At 37.8% G+C, this 22663-nt stretch overlaps 1 protein-coding gene across 1 annotated transcript in view; it reads right to left on the reverse strand.

Annotated features, from left to right (window-relative positions):
• The window catches only part of THSD7B (thrombospondin type 1 domain containing 7B), a gene marked incomplete at both ends in the record, with an annotated part of 783939 nt that overhangs the window by 395315 nt on the left and 365961 nt on the right, over positions 1 to 22663 (reverse strand). The window contains one exon of the mRNA XM_080689965.1: positions 18400 to 18515. Within this exon, the coding sequence (XP_080546091.1) occupies positions 18400 to 18515 (116 nt within the window). The remainder of the gene's footprint in view (positions 1 to 18399; positions 18516 to 22663) is intronic.

Below are 22663 nucleotides of genomic sequence, written 5' to 3' on the forward strand. Positions count from 1 at the left end.
GATATATCTGGAGAAATTCTTCTGACACAAGGCAACTAGAATGCTGAATCTGTTTATTTTTAATTCAACTTAAATGTTGTATCATTTTCATTTTGAAATCTTCAGAATTTACCAAATAAACCCAATGCCTATGCCTGCCAGTGTCAATAATTTTCCATAAATGGACATACTTGTTTATCCACATCCCTACCCATGCACACACTCTACGTGGCTTAAGAACATTCAGAAATCCTACAATTCACCTACAAATACTTCACAATAGATTTATAAAGGATAAGAACTGTTTTGCAAGCGTAGCTATAATAGTACTATAATGGTTTCACAGCAATTAGCATACATCTTAATATCAATTCTCTTAAAATGCTAATAAATACACAGGTGTTGTTTGGATTACAATTGGTAGGTATGTGCCATTGATTCCTCACCCTTTTCTTTTTGATTCCCTTGCAATTTTCTTTTAAATAGTTTTTATGCCTTATAATTGTATTGGTTAAAAGAAATAGTAGAGTTAATAAAGATTTCCCAGCAGTGACCTTTGGGAAATTTCTCATTCACTAGTGCTAAGATTCTGGCTTTAATGGATGTGGTAAATCAGAAAACAAGAGATAAAACGATAGCCAGAGCCTAGAAATGACTTTGGGGTTTGGTTAGATACCCCGTGTATACACAAATAATACATGTGTAAAGTCTGAACACTTTTGTAGGTGGACTAAAAAAAAGTCTGACAAAGAAAAAGAGTGAAATTATCAACTATTTTGGCCTTGGTCTTAGAAGGAAAAGGAAAACAATGCTGAAGCCTTTCAGGAAACCTAAGATGAAAACTACTGCATGAAGAATACTTAAATCTTAGAGGAAGAAACTACTCTAGAGATTGAGCACATACAGAGAAAAAACTATTATCCCATCCTTAAGCACCTCACACTCTAAGGGAAAGAGAAAGGTGATTCAAAAATAAATACAGTCACTATTTTAGTGTTTCCTATGGTCATTTGAATGCTATACGAAAAAGAGCAGTTGCAGGAAACTGTGCCTATATGTGTGTTGAGGAGGACGGATGTAATTTTAAATCTCAACAAATTAAATAAGATGGGAATACTGAGTTGGATATAGTAAGCATACCTTGGGAGACTGAGACAGGAGGATCTTATGTTCAAAATCAAGCTCAGCAACTTACGGGCACTCTGTTTCAAAATAAAAAGGGAGATAGAATGCCCCAGGACCACAACACTACTACCAAGGGAAAAAAAAATAGGATTTGAGAAAGAATATAAAAGAAGCAGAGGTCTTCTATGCATTACCTGGGGAAAGAGAAGTCAAAGCAGAGAAAGCAGAGCCAAAGGCAGAGTGTCAGATTTCAAGCACAGCAAGAGACAAAAGTAACCGATCATTGAGAAAGGTGTAAGGAAATTAGAGAAAAAGTTAGTTTCTCTACTTGGAAAAAAAATGGATTCCTACCTAATACCATGTGTAGAAATTAATTACAGATGTAAATATTTGAAAGGAATTAAATAGGATGATACCTTTGTAACTTTTGGATAGAAAAAAAAAGTGTCTTAAAACACACAGATAAGAAACTCATTATGATTGATAAATTCAACTACATTAAAATAAAGCACTTTGGTTCACCAACAGACAAACTTCACCTGAAAATGACAATCATACTACCTGTAACTGGGAAGGTTTACTATGGAGATTATAATCTTCAAAATATAAGAAAATCAACCAAACACTTCAATCACTTACCAAGTATTTTACACGACTCAACTTGATTCTCAGAGCAACCCTAAAACACATTTATTCTTTTCCCTCCCACTTTGAAGGCAAGAAAATGTGAGCATGGAGAAGTTTTGCACCTCGTGTAAGGTCCTAGTAAGTAGTACAGACGGTATAGAACCCAGGAAGTCTAGGTCCAGAGCATGTGTGTAAATTGCTCTACACTGCTGCCCGGTGTCCCGTCATACCTCTTCAAGGTCTGTTCCCTCAGATACATGGGTGTTCTTGGCTGAGTAAAAAAGAATTGCAGCCAGTAAAATAATCTGGTTAATATTATTCATCAGTACATATGGCAATTCTTCCTAGAAATCAAAATTCAAAGCCAGTGAGGATCTAAGCTGCCAGAGAAAGAAAACAAGAACTGGGGCCAGCATCCTGGGCACACAGTCTGTGGAGGCATGTGAGTGGTTTAATATTCTGTGGCAGCAGTCCTCAAATTCTCAATAACATTTAAACAAGAGATTCTATATTTTCATTTTGCATGGGACCCTGTGTATTATGTTACTGGTCCTGATAAGAACAGATAGGAATATGGGGAAACAGTGAGATCTACAGGATCATTTTATTACTTTGAAGCACATGTTGGGAGTCTTGAGACAATGTTGGAATAAGCCTCAGTTATGTGAACTCCCCAGGATGAGTGAAAACTCAGTGTCCCAGGTCATTAAGACACACTGTTGAACAAGGTTGAGTCATGGTCATTTATATGCTTACCTAGGACTCATATTTTTGTATTCAAGAAAACAGATGCTTCTCGTTTTTTGTACAGATAATTGAATAGCCACCTAATTTTTCCACTAGTTTCTAATATTGTTTCACTTAATTAATGTCCAATACTATTAAAAAATACAGATGTGACTTTATTACCTATGCTTACATTTTAAACTCTTCCATCAGAATTCCAGATAATGCCTAAACTCCTTAGAAAGGCACACATCTTTTCATGAGCTGGCTTCCACATCTTTCTCTAGCCCTGTTTATTAATATTCCCCCACATGAATTATGTGTCCCAAGCATCCAGAGCTGCCTGTAATGCATTCAATCGCAGTGTACTTTCCCAACACCAAGCTACTGCACACACATCCCCTTTGCCATCTGCTACCTCTAAACCCCATATCTGCCTGGTGACTTCTGATCTGGCAAATAGTACCTTCTGTATCCTAGCCTCTCCACTCACTTAGTTACAGAAAGCAAGGCCTGATACCTCTGGCTCTAGAATTCCCTATGCTCATTCTAGTTCAGAAAACATGTTTATATCCCTGAATGTTCTATTTAAAAATTTATTTATTAAGAAGAAAGTATCTTCATTTCATCCATCTTAATGTAACCAGCAATTGGCCTAAAACATGGCATATATAAGTCCTATAGGAGGCTCAATGCATTAGTGATGCATTCATATGTTATTTATTTATTTATTTGGTAATGGGGATAGAACTTAGGGCATTCTACTTTCAAGCTACACCTTTAGCCCTATTTTTTTATTCTTTATTTAGAAACAAGTTCTCATTGAGTTGCAAAGGGCCTCACTAAGTAGTAGCTGAGTCTGTCTGCAAATCACGATCCTTCTGCCTTAGCCTTCCAATGCTGGGATTACAAGTGTGTGCCACCACACCCAGCCATATGTTATTTTTAAAATGAAGATTTAATCATTGAGAGTGGCAGCCCTATTCAAAATGTTTCAGGAATAACATGATATATAGCTTACAAGTGGTCAGGACAATAGTAAACACTGTGAAGGAAATAATAAAGATGTTCTTGAACTTATACTAGGATTCCACCCTGATAAACCCATCCTAATTTGAAAATATCTAAATCAAAATGGTCTTAGTGCACCTAACCCACTGACTATCATAGTTCAGCAACCTTATCTACTGTAGAGTATTGGTTGTTTCCTTCAAGATCCTGTGGCTGAAGGGAGGCTGGGGCTTATTGCCCTTGCCAGCATTGTGAGAGAATATCCAATCAGTGGTAACGAGCCCATGAAAAGGTCAGACTTCAAGACTGGAAGTGAAGTTTCTACTACTGAGTATCACTTTCACACCACTACAAAGTTGAAAAATCTTCAATCAAACCATTTTAAGTTAAGGATCATTTGTATAAGGTAATGATAAGAAAGAGAAAAAAAGCCGGGCGCGGTGGCACATGTTTGTAATCCCAGAACTTGGGAGGCTGAGACAGAAAGATCACGGTTCACAGACAGTCTCAGCTACTTAGTGAGGCCCTCTGCAAGTCAGTGAGAACCTTATTTCAAAATAAAGAATAAAAAATAGGGCTCAGGGTGTAGCTCAGGGGTAGAATTCCCCTGGGTTCCATTCCCAGTACCACCCAGTACTACAAGAAAGAAAGAAAGAAAGAAAGAAAGAAAGAAAGAAAGAAAGAAAGAAAGAAAGAAAAGAAAGAAAGAAGAAGGGATGGAAGGAAGGAGAAGGAAGGAAAGAAGAGGGAATGGAGGTTTTAAAATAAGGCAGTCAGATAAAGGCTTTGTAAGGTGTTAATATTTGAACTACTAAAACAAAGTTAGGTCAAAGGCACCCATGGGATAATATGAAAAGGGTAAGAGAAGAACCTTCCAGGGAGAAGGAGTTGCAAGTGAATGTCTGAACCAGATGGAACAAGCCTGGTTGGAAAGAAAGACTGCAAGCTAGAGGGCTGTGAAGAAGGCAGCAGTGGGCTTACATAGAGCGAGTGCAGAGCCCTCCTAGAGATTTCCTTCAGAGTGAGGGGAGACCCACTTCTTTAGCTCTCCTCTTCCTGGACTCTCCACCTTTTCCACCTAGGTCTCCTTTGGGAAGGCTGAGTAGCATTAGAATCATGACTTTGGGAGAAAGAAGTGAACTTAAGTGGCTCTGATTTCTCCTTCCTTTCTTCTAGATACCTCTGCTCAGAAGATACACACATTCTGCTCTGCGCATAGCTCTGCTCTTTCAGGTAGAGATTTTAGCTATCTAGTACATTCTGTTCCCTGGTAGAATAGTATAATTCTAGGGAATCAGCTGATATTTAGATCTTCTGCTCTGAGTAATTCTCATTTGTGGATTTCAAATAGAGGAAAATGTTGGTGGGAAAAAGGCAGGACTCCTCAAAGTCCAAGACCCCATGGAAGACTTTGCTGGCCATGTATCAAGTTACTTCCTATTCCGCAACACAATTCAATATATATTTACTAAACTCCTTGTTCTAAGTGCTTTTCTCTATATACACATAGGTGCACTCTCACCTGTATTTGTTTCTAAAATCCATAATATCTGTGGCTTGAGCTTTAATACTTGAGGAGCTGACAACTTAATTAGGAGAGAGAAAATATATAATGATGGACAGGAGGGAATCATCATACTGAGCAACTACTGCTGAGCTAGCCTCATCACAAGGAATAAAAAAATTCTACTAAGTAAGTTGTCTTACAGATATCACAGGTTATTTCCATGTAACAACTTGCATATTGAGTCTTAGGGTAATTGAATTTCAAAATATAGCTAAGATATGGCAACACCAGGATTATACCACAAGTCTGTCAGATTTTAAAGATCAAAGTCAACTTCTTTCTACTACACATGAATAACTTAGAACACCAAACTGAAGTAAGCATAAAACTGAACACAATCAAATATCAATGCAGTAGGCACTGTGGTCATTCAGCAATGGAAGAGGGTGTTGTTGGCTCATGTTAGAAATAAGCACACATCTAATAGAACTTGTTACTGTGGCCAGGTGGTCTATATTTCTACTTTGCTTAGTATCCACAAGGTCCCACAGAAAATTTGTGACAATCATATTTTAGATATCAGCAGGTTAAATTTAACATAGAATATCTCAAATGATATACATTCTATCATCCCTAGCATACTTATTTTCAAATATCTTATTCCTTATCACTGAAAACATGTCAGTCAGTCAGATATTCTATCTGAACCTCTTGTACATAGCAACTTAACTTTGAAGCAAGTATAAGATACTGGCAGAATACTCAGAGCTTGTTTTTGTAATGGGGAACACTCAGAAGTTGTTTTTCTAAACCATGAGCAATCTAATTCATTTGGAGCCTGAATATAATATCTCTTTGATGTATTATTATCTATAAATTATTTGCTGTTTTTTTAAAAAAAACTAAAGTTTCAAAGTGATGTATAAAGATCCCAATGTTAAACTCACATCTAACTCTGTGTTTTATTATAACAGTAGAAATTGAATAGTTTAAAATATGCTATTATATTAGTTAATTCAGTGAATCAAGAGCCTCTAGAAATTATACTTTACTTATTTAATTAATTAATTAATTAATTTACTTACTTATTTAGAAAAACCCAGGGGCTTTTATACCTCTGGGCTATACTCCCAGACCTATTTTATACTTAATTTGGAATCAGGGTCTCATTAAGTTGCTGAGAGCCTCAGTTGCTGAGGCTGGCTTCGAATCTGTGAAATCCTCCTGTTTCAGCCACCCAAGCGATGGGATTACAAGCGTGTGCCTCCACACCCAGCTTACTATAATTTAGAATCATAGTAAAAATGGACCAAAGCCAAGAAAGAAAAATATTATTAATTTATTATTTTCAATTGCAAAAGATTACTTCATAAACATGAAAAGCAATACCCCAGATAAATCAAACTAATTTAACCTATTTTTCCCACAGGATGAACATTAAAAGTCTAAGAATAAACTCCTAATTAAAATGAGTACCTTGGCTTCTGGAGAGCAACTAATATACTCCTTTAGATAAATAAGGATCATATTGTATTATCAACAGAGAATTCTAGAGATATAAAAAATAAGTCAGACAAAAAAAGGATTTTTAAAAAGAAAACAGAAACATAATCAACAACAACCAAAAAATTTGTACTTGAAGAAATAGATTTTTTGTCACCAATGTTAATAATAAATAATTTGGAATATCCATGTGTGCCACATGATTTATTTATGGTAATTCAGCTTAAATATTGAGTGAAAATTAATGGTGCTTTAAGGCAACTATTAGATGCAAACTAAGGAGGCATAATGTTGAATTTTATATGTAAAGAACAAAACTATGTACCAAATCTACATTATTTGTTTTGTTTTTCTATTTGTTTGGTATGTTGTTTTATATCATAAAACAACACTGCTTATGATAGATCACTGATAGGAATCATAGCTGAAGCATTTTGTCAAGCATACACAGACAGTATATATATATATATATATATATATATATATATATATATATATATATATATATTTTTTTTTTTTAGTAAAATATCTGGCCCAGATCATGTCCACAGTGAGAGAATCTTCTTTCCTCCCAGTTTCTATTTCATATGAAGGTGTTATTCTATTGCATTTAAAGTCTCTGGAGCTTCATTATCCTTTTATACCCTCCTAAGTTCACAACAGCTCTCTTCCTAAACCAAAGCTGTGAAGTGAAAAGAAGTTGGTTTTTGCATTGTAAACACACTACTTTCTGCCTATGGTTCAGTACTCAAAACTGGTGTAGCACAGGAGGAATGGATTTCCTCCAAAGACCTGAGCCTAAAATCTTGGACAGGCCAACCTGCACTCCTGAGGACCCATGCCCACATCTGAGAGGATGCTCCAGAGTCAGTATTGTTGTTTTGGTGAATTACTGGCCCCTTCTAAATAGGTCTCTACCTTATGGGCTGATCCAGCAGGCTGATGAACCACTAAAGGGTTTGGTACAAAAATACAACCTGGGCCACCAGATTCTCTTTCTTGGTCAGTTGAATAAAGAGTCTGAAGGGAAGTTTCTGCTGCTATTGGGGACTTGAGTTGAGTTTTGTAGAGGAAGGACTCAGGCTGTGTTTCTGGTGGTTTGAAAAGGTAGAGAAGCTGAGGCCAAAGGAACCATATTGGTGCCCAGATATTAGAAGAGACACCTCAGGCCTTGATGGCCTTGTTTGCATTTCCAGGTTCCATAATGCCTTGATGGGTTTTGTTTTCTTGTCTTTAGACATATTTGAGATTTCCTGCTATAATTTCTCCACAAGCCCCAATCTATCTAATGTAGCTTAAAGGCCTTTGATTCTTAAAAATCCAAAATGAACTTCATTACAATAATTTTAGAAAGTGCTAATTATGTATCTCCTAGAAATTATTGGTTAAGGGTTACATTAAGTGTTCCTCAAACACAGTGGTCTTATCACTTCAGAGTATCCTACATCACCAGGAAAGCTTGTTTAGAAGCACAGATTTGGAGGCTCTGGTTCTGATTTTAAAATAAGAGTCTCTTATGGTTGTAACAAGCATCGCAGGTTCTAAGTTGGATATCCATGGAACACACTCTCGGAAACCTGTTCCAATTATTCTAAGTAGACCCTTGGGTCACTCAAAGCTACTGGAAGATTGCCCATGACCATGATTTCACATTTCAATCCTATAACTTTGAATTTTATCAGAAAAGAAACCCCATTAAACATTTTGTTGAATTTCCTTTAGCCGTATCCTGGAGAACAGTAACCTCTATCTCCGTGGTTGACCTCTACTGAAATGTGAAAATCAATAGGAAATGACTTTCTCAAATTAGCAAGTGAATAGGCTTTGCTTCCCGAAGCTATTCCTACATATTCACTACAAATAATAACAAACAAACAGATGAGGTACAAATGAACAAAAAAGGAAGGGAAAACTTATTAAAAGGGAGTATATTTTGCTTTTAACCATGTTTACCAGGATAGTAGGGAAAAATCTAATTCCCCAAGTCTCATATCTTTGTGGACAGTATCATGCTACATGATCTTGCAAATTATTATGGGAGAAACTTACTTGTAAGGGTAGACCAACTTCCTTCTAGCAGTTTGTTAGTGTCGCTCCAAAAGATTGGTTTTCACTAACATCTCTGTGCTTATCATGGATTTACTGAGCTCTACTCTGTCTTGAGTTTATTATTTAGGGAATGAAAACTGAAAAGGGTGAGGTTTAAGCCTTCGAGGAGACCACTTTATTCAGAGGGACACAAAACACCTCTCACAATAGCTAGAATGTACACTAGGTTACAGGAAACTGTTTATGTCCAGCAGAAACATCAGGTCAAGCTCTGTAGAGGAGACATGAGTCTACATGTGGGTAAGGTTTGGGCAAGCAGCAGACACGAGGATAAAAGCTTTCTAAACAATGAGGAAGTCAGATGTTTCCTGTCATTCTCTATTGTAGCACTCTTTCCTTCTACATATCCCATGCCACAGTTTGTAACCAAATGTCCATTTACAGAGTTATGTGTTCAATGCTTCTGTCTTCCCTCACTAGATTGAATACTCCATATGCAGGGACTTCTACACATATAAACACAGCACCTGGAAATCACTTGGGTACACAATGACTGGAAGTGGTGGTTCAGCAAATGCTTGTTGCCCTACAAATGGTTAGGAGCTCAGGAGTCCACAGTGTTTGTAGATTTCTTTGCTTTGCAATCTTTTCAATCTTTAAACCTTTTTTCCCCATTTGTAAAATGAAATAATAATAGTTCTTTCTATATATTGCTGAGGTAATAAGTAAATAAAGTAGTAAGAATTAAAGTATTTTGGCAATTTGGAGACATACAATACATTAGCTACAGTAAGTTGAAGTGATAGATATGTTAATTAGCTTGATTTAAACATTCTACAATTTATATAGTCATAAAAATATCACATTGTACATTTATAACAATAATTTCAAAACATTTTAAAAGCATCACAACTATTAAAATAAAATTTAAAAGTAAATAAAAATAAAACATATATTTAATAAATTATAGTCATTATAAATTTGCTAAGAAGCCAGGCATGATGGCTTATGCCTGTAATCCCAGTACTTGGGAAGCTGAGACAGGAGGATCGTGGGTTCAAGGCTAGCCCCAGCAACTTACTAAGACTGCTTCAAAATAAAATAGGGCTGGACGTGTAGCTCAGAGATAGAATGCCCCTAGGTTCAATCCCCAATGCCACACACACAAACAAACTGGTAAGGAGAAGCAGTGAGGTGAAGCAAAGCTCTGATGTTTCATCTCACTGCCTTTTAGTGATAAGAGCTGAACTCAGCTAGCCTTCCTTTCTAAAACCACACAGGGCACCAGGAAAAGCAATGTAGCAATCTTAAGTGCTGGATTTCTTGTCATGGTCTTTGCTCCCCTTGGACCCTGTGTTTACAAGCACTCCCCTCGAGAAGTCTGCTGCTTCGGCTATGAAGCAGAACTAATAAAACAGCCTCTCCTTTATCATCACACTGTCCGGGCCATCTATGAAATAGCGTATGTGACAGTAATGGGTGATCTATAAGGTGCAAAGACTGCATCACAGGGACCAGGCTTCAAAGTTTTAACTTGCTAATAGACAAGCAAGATAAGCTGTCTTATATATACAGAAAGTAACTGGTCTTGGGATAGAAAGAGACAGGGCCTGAAGTCAAAGAAAACTGGACTCCAGGCCTGCTCTGATTAGAACATTCTGGGGAACCTCCAGAAAGCCTCATCTTTCTGAGCCTGGAGTACCTCACCTTTTAGTCATGTATGCTTGGGTTTACCTCCTGAGCCATTGTAGGAAGTGAAGGAGAATCTAGTTGATAACTCTGTTCCCTCCAGAGGTTTATAAATGTATATTAATCTCAGGTCCAGAAGGAAGAAGGGGAAAAAGGGGAAAAGAAAGGAGCCAAAAGATGTGTGCAGTATAAATACATCACTTTAAATCTCACTATGATATTTAATTACAATGCATAACATAATATAAAACTAGCTGGGCATGGTGACATATTCCTGTAATCCAAATACTTGGGAGGCTGAGACAAAAGAATCACAGGTTTATAGCCAGCCTCAGCCACTTAGTGAAGCCCGCTGCATCTTAGATACAGTAGTTCTTGTCCTAATCAAAATGTCCTACTTGTCTGAATCTGTTGGTCATTGGACTCTGAAGGAGTCCTCTTCCCAAAAACATTGTTTTTCAAAGTCTTGTGATATGTTATACTGAGTTTTAATAGAGACAAGCAAAAGATGCTGTAATTTAAGAAAGATACACAAGGGAGGAAAAAAGGTAAAATAATTTTTGAGGGAATTTAAGCCACTAATGGTTTCCCCTTATACATCAAAACAAGGTATCTTTTATGACTTGTTATCCACAAAACTCCAGTTTGGTGGAAGTATCATTGAGAATTGTAATCTCTACAAACCCAAGTATTTGTAATTCCTCCTACTAAATTATCAGGAATATTTATTGAGTGCTAGAAACACATAGTGATCTATCGGCTTTACATTCCAGACTACAAGAATCACTTCACACCTAGTGGCACCTGGAAAGACTACCTGTGCTCTTGTTCAGGGCTGGATCTGGAGGCATATTAGTGACATGTCTTATTGTATTTAATTTACCCAAACACTTTGAAAAATGACATTGTCCAAAACTTGCAGAGGAGGTCATTGAGATGTAGGTTCTCATCTTCAACATTATTTGGGGGCTAGTGTTCCCATTTTAAAGCCTGACACACCAAAACACAGCAAACACTTCATTAGCTGGTTATAAATGAGCATTCTGCTATCAGCTGCTCAAGTTGGCAAAGGTACAGATATATCTGAAGAGAGGAGGATACACCACATGTGCTTGAAAAGTAAAAGTAAAAGGGAAGGCTAGTTCCCACTGCCATGAGTGGGAAAAGTTTTAAGGTCTGGTCTAGTTTTAAGGTATGACCAATCCCTAACTGCCCTGGATCTACTGAACAATTTGTTAGTGCTGTGGTTTCACCCTATGGAAGCAAGATTGGAAGAATTAGAAATGACCAAGGAAAAAGATGTGGAATTTGAGTGAATTCTCTTACTCATTCAACAACAATACCCTAAGGCCCATCCTATGCCAGATACTGTGAAATGCAAGATTTTTGCCCTCTGGACTTTACAGTCTGTCCAGGAAAAATCAAGCCATGGAAACAAGTGCAATTATATCAACATGTGGAGGACTTCATATTGTAGAAAAGTCACATAATAAAAATTCCCTGACTTTCATTAACTTTAATCATCCTTTGGGTGTGTGTGTGTGTGTGTGTGTGTGTGTGTGTGTGGTATTGGGGATGGAACTCAGCAACTTTCTACCTCCATGTTACACTCCCAGACCTAATTTTTATATATTTTATTTTTAAAAAAGGTCTCAGTAAATTCCTGAGAGCCTCACTAAGTAGCAAGGCTGGCTTCTAACTTGTGTGATCCTCCTGTCTCAGCTTCCCAAGCACTGGGTTTATAAGCGTGAGCCACCACGCCTGGCTTCTTCATCTTCTTTTGACAAGGATGATAATGATGATGATGATGATGATGATGATGATGATGATGATAATAATAATAATAATACATATCTAGATACCTGGCTATTTTTTGTGTCCTAGTCTCCTTATCATAGCTACATCAAGTACATACTAGTATTATATAGAGAATTTAAACTGAAACAGAAATTTTCAAGTGATTTGTATGGCAAATATGGGATTTTTTTTTCTGTTGGTGGTACTGGGGTTCCTGGAAGCCCTTTTACCTTGGGATACACTCTCAGACCTATTTTATAATTTTTTTTTTTATTTTTGGAAACAGGGTCTCTTAAGCCAGCATGGCTGGCTTCAAATCTGCCCCATCCTCCTGTCTCTGCCTCCCAAGCACGGGGATTACAAGGTGAGCCACCACGCCCGGCCCCAAATATGGGATTTAAAGCCAGGAAGTCTAACTCAAGAATTCTTGCTCTTAACCATTAGGTTACACTAGCTGAGTACTAAAAATGTCACAAACTTTCTTTGATACTAGAAACTCAAGGCATAACTCCAGGAAGGTTGATGCAGGAAAAAATGGATACCATCAAATGAAGTTTCCTACAGATTGTCAGCAGCACTCTGCTACTGGCCTACCTGTTACTTACCACAACACTGCTGGCTAGCTCATCTCTTAGAGAGTTAAAGGAGCTTTCCTAGACTTTAATTATTGAGAATGACAAATCACTAATTATTAGCCCTATGGTTTCTAGGAATTTCTAGGAAGAGCTATATTGAATATGCCACACTTTACTTTCTACTCTAGTAATTTAACTTCTTGCATTTGCTTCCTATTCACAAAGTAGCAAAGACATTTGGCAATTATTTCCATTAGTCCATTGTGGGTAAGTGATAAAAACCAGTAATACAGACAAAATAAGAACATCTGAGATCAGATCATTGTTTTATGCAATCATCACTACTACACAGAGGACACTATATTAATAATTACTTTGTATTTTACATTATATTAATTTATGTAGACATGAAGTTTCATGTACTAATTAACTGTTGAAAATATAAGGTAAACCCCTTAAAAGACTGCTTGGTAGAAATCCTGGAAAACCAGTATAGATTTTTGTTTTGAAAGAAAAAAAGCATGAAGTGTGATAGTGGTAACAGCAGTGGCCCAGGTCATTAATTAGGAATATGACCCAAACATCAGCAATGATCACATACAGTGGGTTAAAAAGTACTTGAAGCATACTGTACATTATTAAGGTCTAAATGAGAGCTTCTTATCTCCTACAACTTATAAGAGTCACCTACAGAAAGATTTAATATTGCAGATGCCTTTTTGACCTGAAGACATTCAGCTTGAGGTAGACTGAAGTGATAGGCAGACAGGTGTGCACTGCGAAAACTCCAAAGAGCTGAGAAACCTTGCAATATGCAAGCTGTTGCTAATATTAAGGAAACAATGACGTCAGATCCTTCAGGCAGGTATTTCCTTGAGAGGCTGAAAAAAGAGTGAAAAAATAGCAACAAAACTGCCAGGAAGGGCTTCTTAATCACTTGATTAATTTATTACAGGAGCTTAAAAATTTGAGAGGCCACAACAGGGTCTGAGCTTGAGGTATATGATTTGCTTAGGAGAATGGGGGACACTCATTAATCCTTTTAGGAGAAACTCAGATAAGGATGAAGAAGAAGAAAAGAAGCATTACTGGCTGCAAGCCAGAGATTGTTCACAGCTTGAAAATACCTTTAAGTCTTAAGGATTTAGCTCAAAAGCCAAGTCGGGACAAAATGAAATCTCACACAGCTCATCCACTGCTAAGACACAAATCACTGCCAATGCACCGGATCCCCTGAAACCACCTTGGGTTTCCAGGAAATTTAGGATAGATCTGGTTGAATTCACAAAACTCAGTGATTTCCCAGTCATACCACAAACCTATGAAATCAATATCTGCGAGTGGGATCCAGGCATCAGTATTCTTCAGAGATTTTCCAGGTTATTCTATTATTATTACCAAAAATGTAACCTCTTTTCAACGTTCATAACCTGCCCTAAAATCAAAGCTGGAGAGAAATTACTCTGTCCTCATCAATCAAGGTCAGAACTCACTCAGGCCCTCCTCCTCCTCCTCAGACACTTTCCCTGAATTTCTCAGCTCAGGTGAAGCCATTCTTTCTACTCCACCATGGCCCCACCTCAGTTGTTTCCTCAGTTGTGAGGGTGCCCCAGATACATGTTTCTCAATCTATAATTTAGATAGTGCCATTTTATTGATCAGAAATTTTTCATGAATACTATCTCACTAGAGCTTTAGATCTGAAGCATAGAAACCACCTGCGATCTTATAGAAAGGTGCATTTCCAGGACCCATCAGGGTCTGCTGGATTGGAATCGACATTTAATAAGATCTCCAGGAGATTTCTATGCACAGTTAAGTTTGAGAATGTCCTAGAATGCCATTTCCAAATATCCTTTGTAGAAGCCTCTTGAGGATAAAAAACACATCGATAGATTCCATTCCACACTTTCTTGTCTTTATTAGGACATATGCATATTTAAGTCATACTCATTAAGGACAACTATATGCCCCATACTGTGATGGGTTTAGAGGATCCAGCAGTGATGGCAGAAGTCATCCCTACATCCTCTCACAGGTTTACTATCTAGCAGGGATGCATAAAGAAACGTAAGCAGTTAAGAGTTCATGAAGGGATGTGTGGTGTGCAGTGGGGTGAGTTACTTAGGGTGAAGGGGGAAGTTCTAGGGAACCCCGGGAAATGACATACCTTCCTGAAGAAAGGTAGGTTGGTGTGAATGGCATGGATGGAGGGTCCAGAAAAGGTTCAGCAAGGCAGTTATAGCAAGCACCAAATTCAATAGCTCCAAACTATTACCGAAACACTTGCTCAGGGCCTCCTCTGTGCCAGGCAGTGGTCCAAATGTTTGTCTTACAGGTAGTTGTGGTTATTTATTTATTTATTTGCGGGTCTGGGGATGGAACCCAGGGGCATTCGACCTCCACGCTACAGGCCGTGCCCTATTTTTTATTCTTTATTTTGAAACCGGGTCTCACTGAGTTGCAGAGACCTCACTAAGTAGCTGAGGCTGTCCACGAACCGCGATCCTCTGGTCTCAGCCTCCCGAATGTTATAAGTGTGTGCCACCACGCCCGGCTTTAGTTGTGGTTATTTTTAACCACATTTTACAAACAAGGAAACCAAGGCAAAGAGATAGTAAATATGTCTGGCAAAAGCAAACCTGGAAATCCAACTCCAAACACCTGCCTCCAAAATCTAGGCCTCCAAAATCTACAGTCCACAGCCTCAAGAACATGTGCTCAAAGATAAAGTAGGGTTCACTCATGTGTCATTGACCATTTTTCTTTAGAATCAGGGAAAAGGGAATCATCATTCAGGGTCCATGGCTTCTTATAACTGCAATTTTTCAGTACCTATCCCATAGTTATTGGACCAGGATCTACACATAGGCTTGGAAATATGTATTTCAATAATGCTTCCAGGTGACTCAGATGCAATAAAGTTTGAAAAACATTGGTTTATAAGTACCATCCCCTCCAAAATTTTCCCTTTCTCATATCCCCTAATTAACCCACAGTGATTTAATAATATCTTGGTTCCCAAGGTTGAACTAAACACGAGGGTAAATAGGATTGAAGTGAAAAGCTGGAAGAAATCTGAAAATTGAATCTCTACTCCTCCAGGTCCCTGGGTGCCACGCTGTGAAAAGAGTTATCTAAGCTTGAAAACGTGGAGGTAAAAAGATACCACAGAGGCTTAGAACTATTTTCATTACAATGCTAGCCATTTAAACAACTAATTGAATCTCTAGAAATTGAATAAAATTTAAAGTTGTTTGAAGAGCAGTTATTTTACATGTCTATGATTCCTCTAGCCTTAGCCAGAGTTAGAAGAAGACTGTAAAGCAGAAGAGAATTTTCTTACATGTTGAATACATGGAGCAGCAGTGGTGGAAGAGTAACAGAAGTACTCTCTGGTCACCATGGGTGCACTGGTTCCACTAAGCTAATTGGCCTCCGTAAGCATCTAGGGACTTTGAAAGCCCCTACATCAGGTTTAGGCTGTCAGTGGGATATTGTGGTTTGTTTGTGTGTTTGTTTTGCCATACTGGGGATTGAATCCAGGGGCATTCTATCTCCAAACTACATCCCCAGCCCTATTTTTTATTCTTTATTTTTAAACAGGGTCTCACTGAGTAGCAAAGGGCTTCACTAAGTAGCTGAGGATGTCAGCAAACTGCTGTCCTCCTGTCTCAGCCTCCCAAATGCTGGGATAACAAGCATGCACCACCACTCCTGGCTAGGGTATTGTGTTTTAGATCAATCTTTTCCTTTCTTATAACAGTAGAACAGAGAAATTGTGCTAATCTCACATGAGTAAGAGACTAAAAGTACAACTCAATGAAACTCCATCATTATAAACTTTTATAACATTAAACATTAAAAATGTTCCAATATTTATCTTTGAAAAGCTAAAATGTTTGCGGGACTATTACCATTAAAATTCTAATGCTTCAGAATGGAGACAGTAGCTTTTGTGTACAACTCCGGAAGTAACATCCCTTTGGCTATTCAACAACCCTGTTCATCTAGTTCATGTACTATGGATCTTCAGAAAAGAGAAAAATATTTGGGAGTGTTTTTGCAAGAGATTGCTATTTCTACTCCTCAAAAGATCAGAAACATATTCTACTATATTTTCAAAGTTACGTCTTTAACATATTAAGAGATAGATGTGTATATTAACATAATACATGCTAATGTGACATAGTAATATATGCTTTAGAGAGAAATATATGTGTAGTGTATGTGTGTGTTTATGTCTGGTGCTATGGGTAGAACCCAGAGCCTCACACCTGCTAGGCAAGCACTGTATCACTGAGCTACATCCGGGCCAGCATCTGTGTATTTATTTCTGATTCTATCAGTAAGCAAAGCTCATTGGAGGCTGCTGTATTAATTCTGTGGCAAAGTAATATTAAGGAGGTGAATGGCATGAACACAAAACTTTATACATGAAACAAGATAGTGATAATGGTCATCTTGACAGCTGTCCTAATATCCCCTTGTCAAACACTGCAAGGCAGTTTGAAGGACCATCAGATCTGTGAAAATGTTGACTTTATTTTCATGTTGCTTTGATAAAATGGAACCATAGAGGTATGAGTCAGAGGGCATTTGGGGGATCCTGAATTCATTGGGCAGGGATTTTCTAAGGAAAAGTGCTAAGACTTTTGATTTCTGATGGCTTCTTGGTGTACAGCTACAAACTTCCCTATTTCAACTCCAAGCAACCAAGCTGCACAGAGGGAGCAGCACACCTGCTTGAGAGGACAGGCCACCAAGAAGAGGCCAAGCACGAATGACCACTGGAGTTAGAATTACTTTTGTCCTTCCTTTCCTTAGATTTGTCTTTTTTTTCCTGTGTTAGTAGCAAAATCCCAGTAGTACAGTCCAGGGGTATGAGAATGGGGAAAAGAACAAATTGTTAACTCTAGATCTTGGGGCTCAGTAGAGCTTCAAGAGAATGGGTGATGAATTTCTGGATGGACTAGCTCATCAGGGCACTCAGTAAGCTTTGGGGAAAAGACTCCTTCAAAGGAAGAGGGTCACTTTACCAAAGTACACTGGTGTATTTCTCTAGGATTTGAGTGTTAAATATCTTAGGCCATAGCTCTCCAAATATACTCAGGAAGTCAAGTCATTGCCATTAAGAATAAAGAAATACAAGCTGGCACAGTGATATATGATAACTCTGAGTACTAGAAGTCTAGACAGGAAGATCACAGGTTCAAGGCCAGCATGCAGTAATTTAGCAAGATCTTGTTTCAAAACAGAAAGGGCTGGGGTATAGCTCAGAGGTAGAACAACCCTATGTTCAATCTGTAGCACCATGGACACATACCAAAAAAAGAATAAATAATATAAATTTATATTGCCAATTGGTGAGCAAATTAATATATTTGCTCTATTCTTCCACATGATTGTATAGATCAGTGAGGTAAGCATAGTACTTAAGCCCTCCGTCCTAATAAAGGTGCTTGGAATTGTGCTGCAGGCACAGAAGCCACACAGCATCATGGGAAAGCAATGATGCTAATGAAAGAATCACATCTGGGTGGATATTCAAAACACCCCAACAGATCTAGTAGGAGACAAGTACTCTTGGAATGTGTACCAGTGAAATTATGCATATAATAACTGAATAGGTTTTCCTTTCCAAGTTTTGATGAATCCAGAAATACTTCACTTATACTCGTACCAGTCTTGTTCACAAGCTGAGATGCAAATCAAAAAGAAGGGTGCTCACATTCCACAATCTTCTTCTTATTTACCCTGGGGAAACAACCCGGAGCTTAGGAAAGTAGTAAGAGAGCCGCATCTGCGTACCTGGTTGGCACAGTGTCGGGCAGGGCGTCCACTCGCTGAAAGCAGTCACAATACAATCTTTTTTACATGAGAGGAAACAGGGTCGCACGGTTTCTGGTCGAGTAGAGTCTGGGCATCTGTCAATTTAATGTGAAGAGAAATGTCAATTCCTCCCAGGGAGTATGAGTGGTTTAACATAGAACTATAAGATTTTAAGTGTGTATGTGTGTGTGTGTGTGTGTGTGTGTGTGTGTGTGTGTGTGTGTGTGTGTGTGTGTGTTTACTGGGGATTGAACCCTGGGGCATTCTACCTCTGAGCTACACTATACTTTCAGCTCCAGCTCTTGTATGTGCTTTGCTTTGAAACAGGGCCTTGCTATGTTGCTGAGGGTCTAAGATGCTGAGGCTAGCCTTGAACCCGTCATCCTCGTAGCCGCCTAAGTATTAGGATTATAGGCATGCATGCACCTCCACTCCTGGATTTATTTATTTTGCTTTTTTTCGCTTGGGATTGAGCCCAGGAACATTCTACCTCTGAACTATACCCTGGTGCTTTTTTTCATTTTTTATTTTGAAACATGGTCTCAGTTGTTGAGGCTGACTTTAAATCTGTGATCCTGCCTCAGCCTCCCAAGTACTGGTATTAAAGGTAAACACCACTATGCTAGGCCAGAACTGTAGGATGTGAGAACAGAAAATAATTAGGGCCTCTTTTTCCCTTTATAGATGAGGGAAGAAAGACCCAGGGAGGTGAAACTACTTGATCAGGCGCTCATAGCCAGAGGCAGAGCCCACGAAAGCCTTTAGCTCCCCCAACCCAGACACCAAGATACTTTCCATGAAACCTGAGAGAATAACAACAAAAACACACTTTCTTTCACTAAAGAAAGACAAATACCAAAGAAAGACAAATACCAAACAAGTGGCTTGCTGTTGGCGTCAATTCAAATTGCATTTGATTTTTTAAAAAATAAACTACTGAAACATTTTTTGAAGTGTTTTATCCAGGGAGCTATATCAAGTTACCTGTAGCCTACAAAAGGAAGGGAAAATTACAAAGCAATATATGAATATACTGGAAGTAAAAATCATCAAAGGTTACTTAAAAATACCACACATCTTTGATTCTTAAAAAAATTCTAGATTATTTAAATAACTGATTTTTCTATAGACCATATAGTCTGATGTAGTAAATAAAATGAGAAAAACTGCAAATTACTAAATGACTAGTATTAATAAAAGAAACCTACAATTTTTTTTATTATGCTGATAACAAACTGAATGCTCATATTTAGGTGACCATTTACAAGTCATGTATATATTACATATACATATAAATATATTTAGTATACATACATATTTATTTGTAGTATACTATTTACATGTTATATGAAATATATTAAATATACACTAAATACACATAGTCAAGATTCATATAAATATATGAATATGTATATTTAGTCAATAGATCCATGAACACTTAGAAGAAATACAGTATTAGAAAACAAAATAAAAGCCAGGCGTGGTGGCACACACTTGTAATCCCCGCACTTGGGAGACGGAGACAGGAGGATCGCACAGGTTCGAAGCCAGCCATGCTGGCTTAAGGGACCCTGTTTCCAAATAAAAATATTTTAAAAAATAGGTCTGGGAGTGTATCCCGGAGGCAGAAGGGCTTCCAGGAACCCCAGTACCACCACACACAAAAAAAGAAAACAACATAAAGAATTCTAGCTTTATGGCTTCATTGTGTCTATGAGTACTGACCTAAAAATCACTTTCATAATGTACAACAGTGATAGTCCAAGAAAGAAACAGTGAAAGATTTGCAACATGTATTTGGGTTTTGAATGCTGCTTCCCATAGGTTTCCTGTGAACCACAGAGTACACATGTACACTGTGCACACCTTGTGCACAGCTCTTATTTTTTGTTTTTTTTTAAACAGTGTCTCACTGGGTTGCTGAAAATCTCTCTACATTGCTGAGTCTGTCTTTGAGCCTATGATCCTTCTGTCTCAGTCTCCCAAGTAATGGGATTACAGATGTGTGCCACCCATCCTGGCTTATTATATTTTTGCTATGGCCACTCAAACTAACAAAGACAAAGGTTCTAGAAATATTAATCAAAATTACTAATGTGACCAATAAACAGAATGGCACATTGAGGGAGTCTGGGGAAGAGCTGGTGGAAGATTTTCATGGTCTATAACCAAGGGGGGAGCATTTTAAGTTGGTAAATGAAGAGGTAACACATATAACATATGAAAAACACATCACTTAAGAATTAGAGGTAAGCAACACAAAGGAGGACAGCTAAAAATATGGACTCATGATGCCCATGTGGACATACAGACACAGAGAGATATAGCATAGAATATGGGATGGTTGGGGACCTATTCTTTACCATCATCGACCCCTCTGTATAATTTTGCTTCTACTATGGGGCACAAAACACTTTCATAAAAATAAATTAAAATGAAAAATATATATTACCACAGGGGAAAATGCTCAATAAATTATTAGTGGCATTATTATTAATCATTTTAAATATACAAACATACAGAGTTTGTCAGCTGCATCCATTCAATGAGAAAAACAATAAAAGAGTGTCTTTATGAGAATATAATATCATTTAAAGAAGCTACTCTGAGAAGAAAAATTTATATCACATCTTAGTCAAGAGAGCAGAAAACATTAAAATCATCCCCAAAGCCTTTATTCATACTCTGAGGTCTGCTAACTCTAAATTAAACGGCCATTTGTTCGATCTCTTCTCCAACCTTTCAATTGGTACATGCCTGAATGATAAAAAAAAAAAAAAGTACTGTTGAGTGCTGCATATGCGAGGTAAATCCAGGACCTACCTACCCCCAGATGCTCCTTCCTAAGTTCAGGACACAGTCTGCAAACAACTGTGGTGCTAGAAGGCCGCTTTCCAGAGACGGGTACTTATACGGAAGGGATTCAGCTCACCTCAGTTAGGAATAGGTGCTGATCTCTCTGGGGAACCAACACTGCCTTTACATTGACTCTATTAGCATCATTCACGAGTGAGGCTCCCTGGAAATACTGCCAGCTCTCCATAAGGTAGCTACGTTTCCCTGTCCTTCCCTTAAGTTCAAGAGAGAAACAGCACCATTTCTGCAAAGTGTCGTAGGTAAGGCACAGGTTGCAGTGCTCTTACAGAAGCAATGAACTAAAGGTTTTCCTAGAATTGCAAGTGATTCCTAGACTGAGAAGGGCCATGTAGTCTGTCTGTAAAATTGTCCTTTGGCTCATTTTTTATATTTTTCTGCTAGTGAGGTCTACCTTTCCCTTGGGGATTCAACTTCCTCTTCCTGCCGATCTCCACATTCTCTACCCCTTCCTGTACCATGGCATTCTCAGTTTCTATAAATTTTTCTACCAATGTTCAGAATATTATCTTTATTTATTTATTTATTTATTTATATATTTATTTATAGCAATGGGATAGAACCCAGGAGCATTCTACCTCAAAGATATACCCCCTAGCCCTATTTTTTATTCTTTATTTTGAAACAGGGTCTCACTTAGTTGCAGAGAGCCTCACTAAGTAGCTGAGGATGGCTATGATCTGTGATCCTCCCGTCTCAACTTCTCAAGTACTGGGATGACAAGCATGCACCACCACACCCAGCTAGAATATCATTTTAATTAGTAACTTAGGTATCTTCTGCTTCCAAAAACCTATAGGGCTTATTTTTTGTATCACTTTGGTCACCCACCAAAACATGGCTTTTGACATATTTGGGGCTATTTGTAGTATGTGTGCTATACACATGAAATCTGTTGTGCATGTACTACTTTTTATATATTGGTGATAGAATTATGTCTTAAAGCATATCTTAAAAATGCCAGATCTTAGCTAAGTGTAAATATTTAATAGCAATAAGCAAATCATTAAACAATTATTTTATGCTGTTGGAGCCAAAAGATAAATAAATTGGCGGGGAATAATTGGCTAGTTTCTCCAGTCATTTGAAGAATAAAATTGCATCTTTAAAGCCCAGGAAAACATAAGGACTCCCATTTTAGAAATCAAAATATGTCTCCTTGCCATTTGTGATAATTTATACATCCCACTTTCATGTAAACATGCTGATCTTGGATTGGCACTGTGCTTGATAAAAAGTGAGTATATTTTATTCCAATGCATTTTTTAAATTTTTTTATTGGTGCACCATAGTCATATATCTTATTGGGGCTCAAGATGGGAGAGGCATACATGCACACATCACCCATTTATCCACTAGAATGTTCTGT

Source organism: Muscardinus avellanarius, assembly GCF_963383645.1.
Source record: "Muscardinus avellanarius genome assembly, chromosome: 2".
Lineage (NCBI taxonomy): Eukaryota > Metazoa > Chordata > Mammalia > Rodentia > Gliridae > Muscardinus > Muscardinus avellanarius.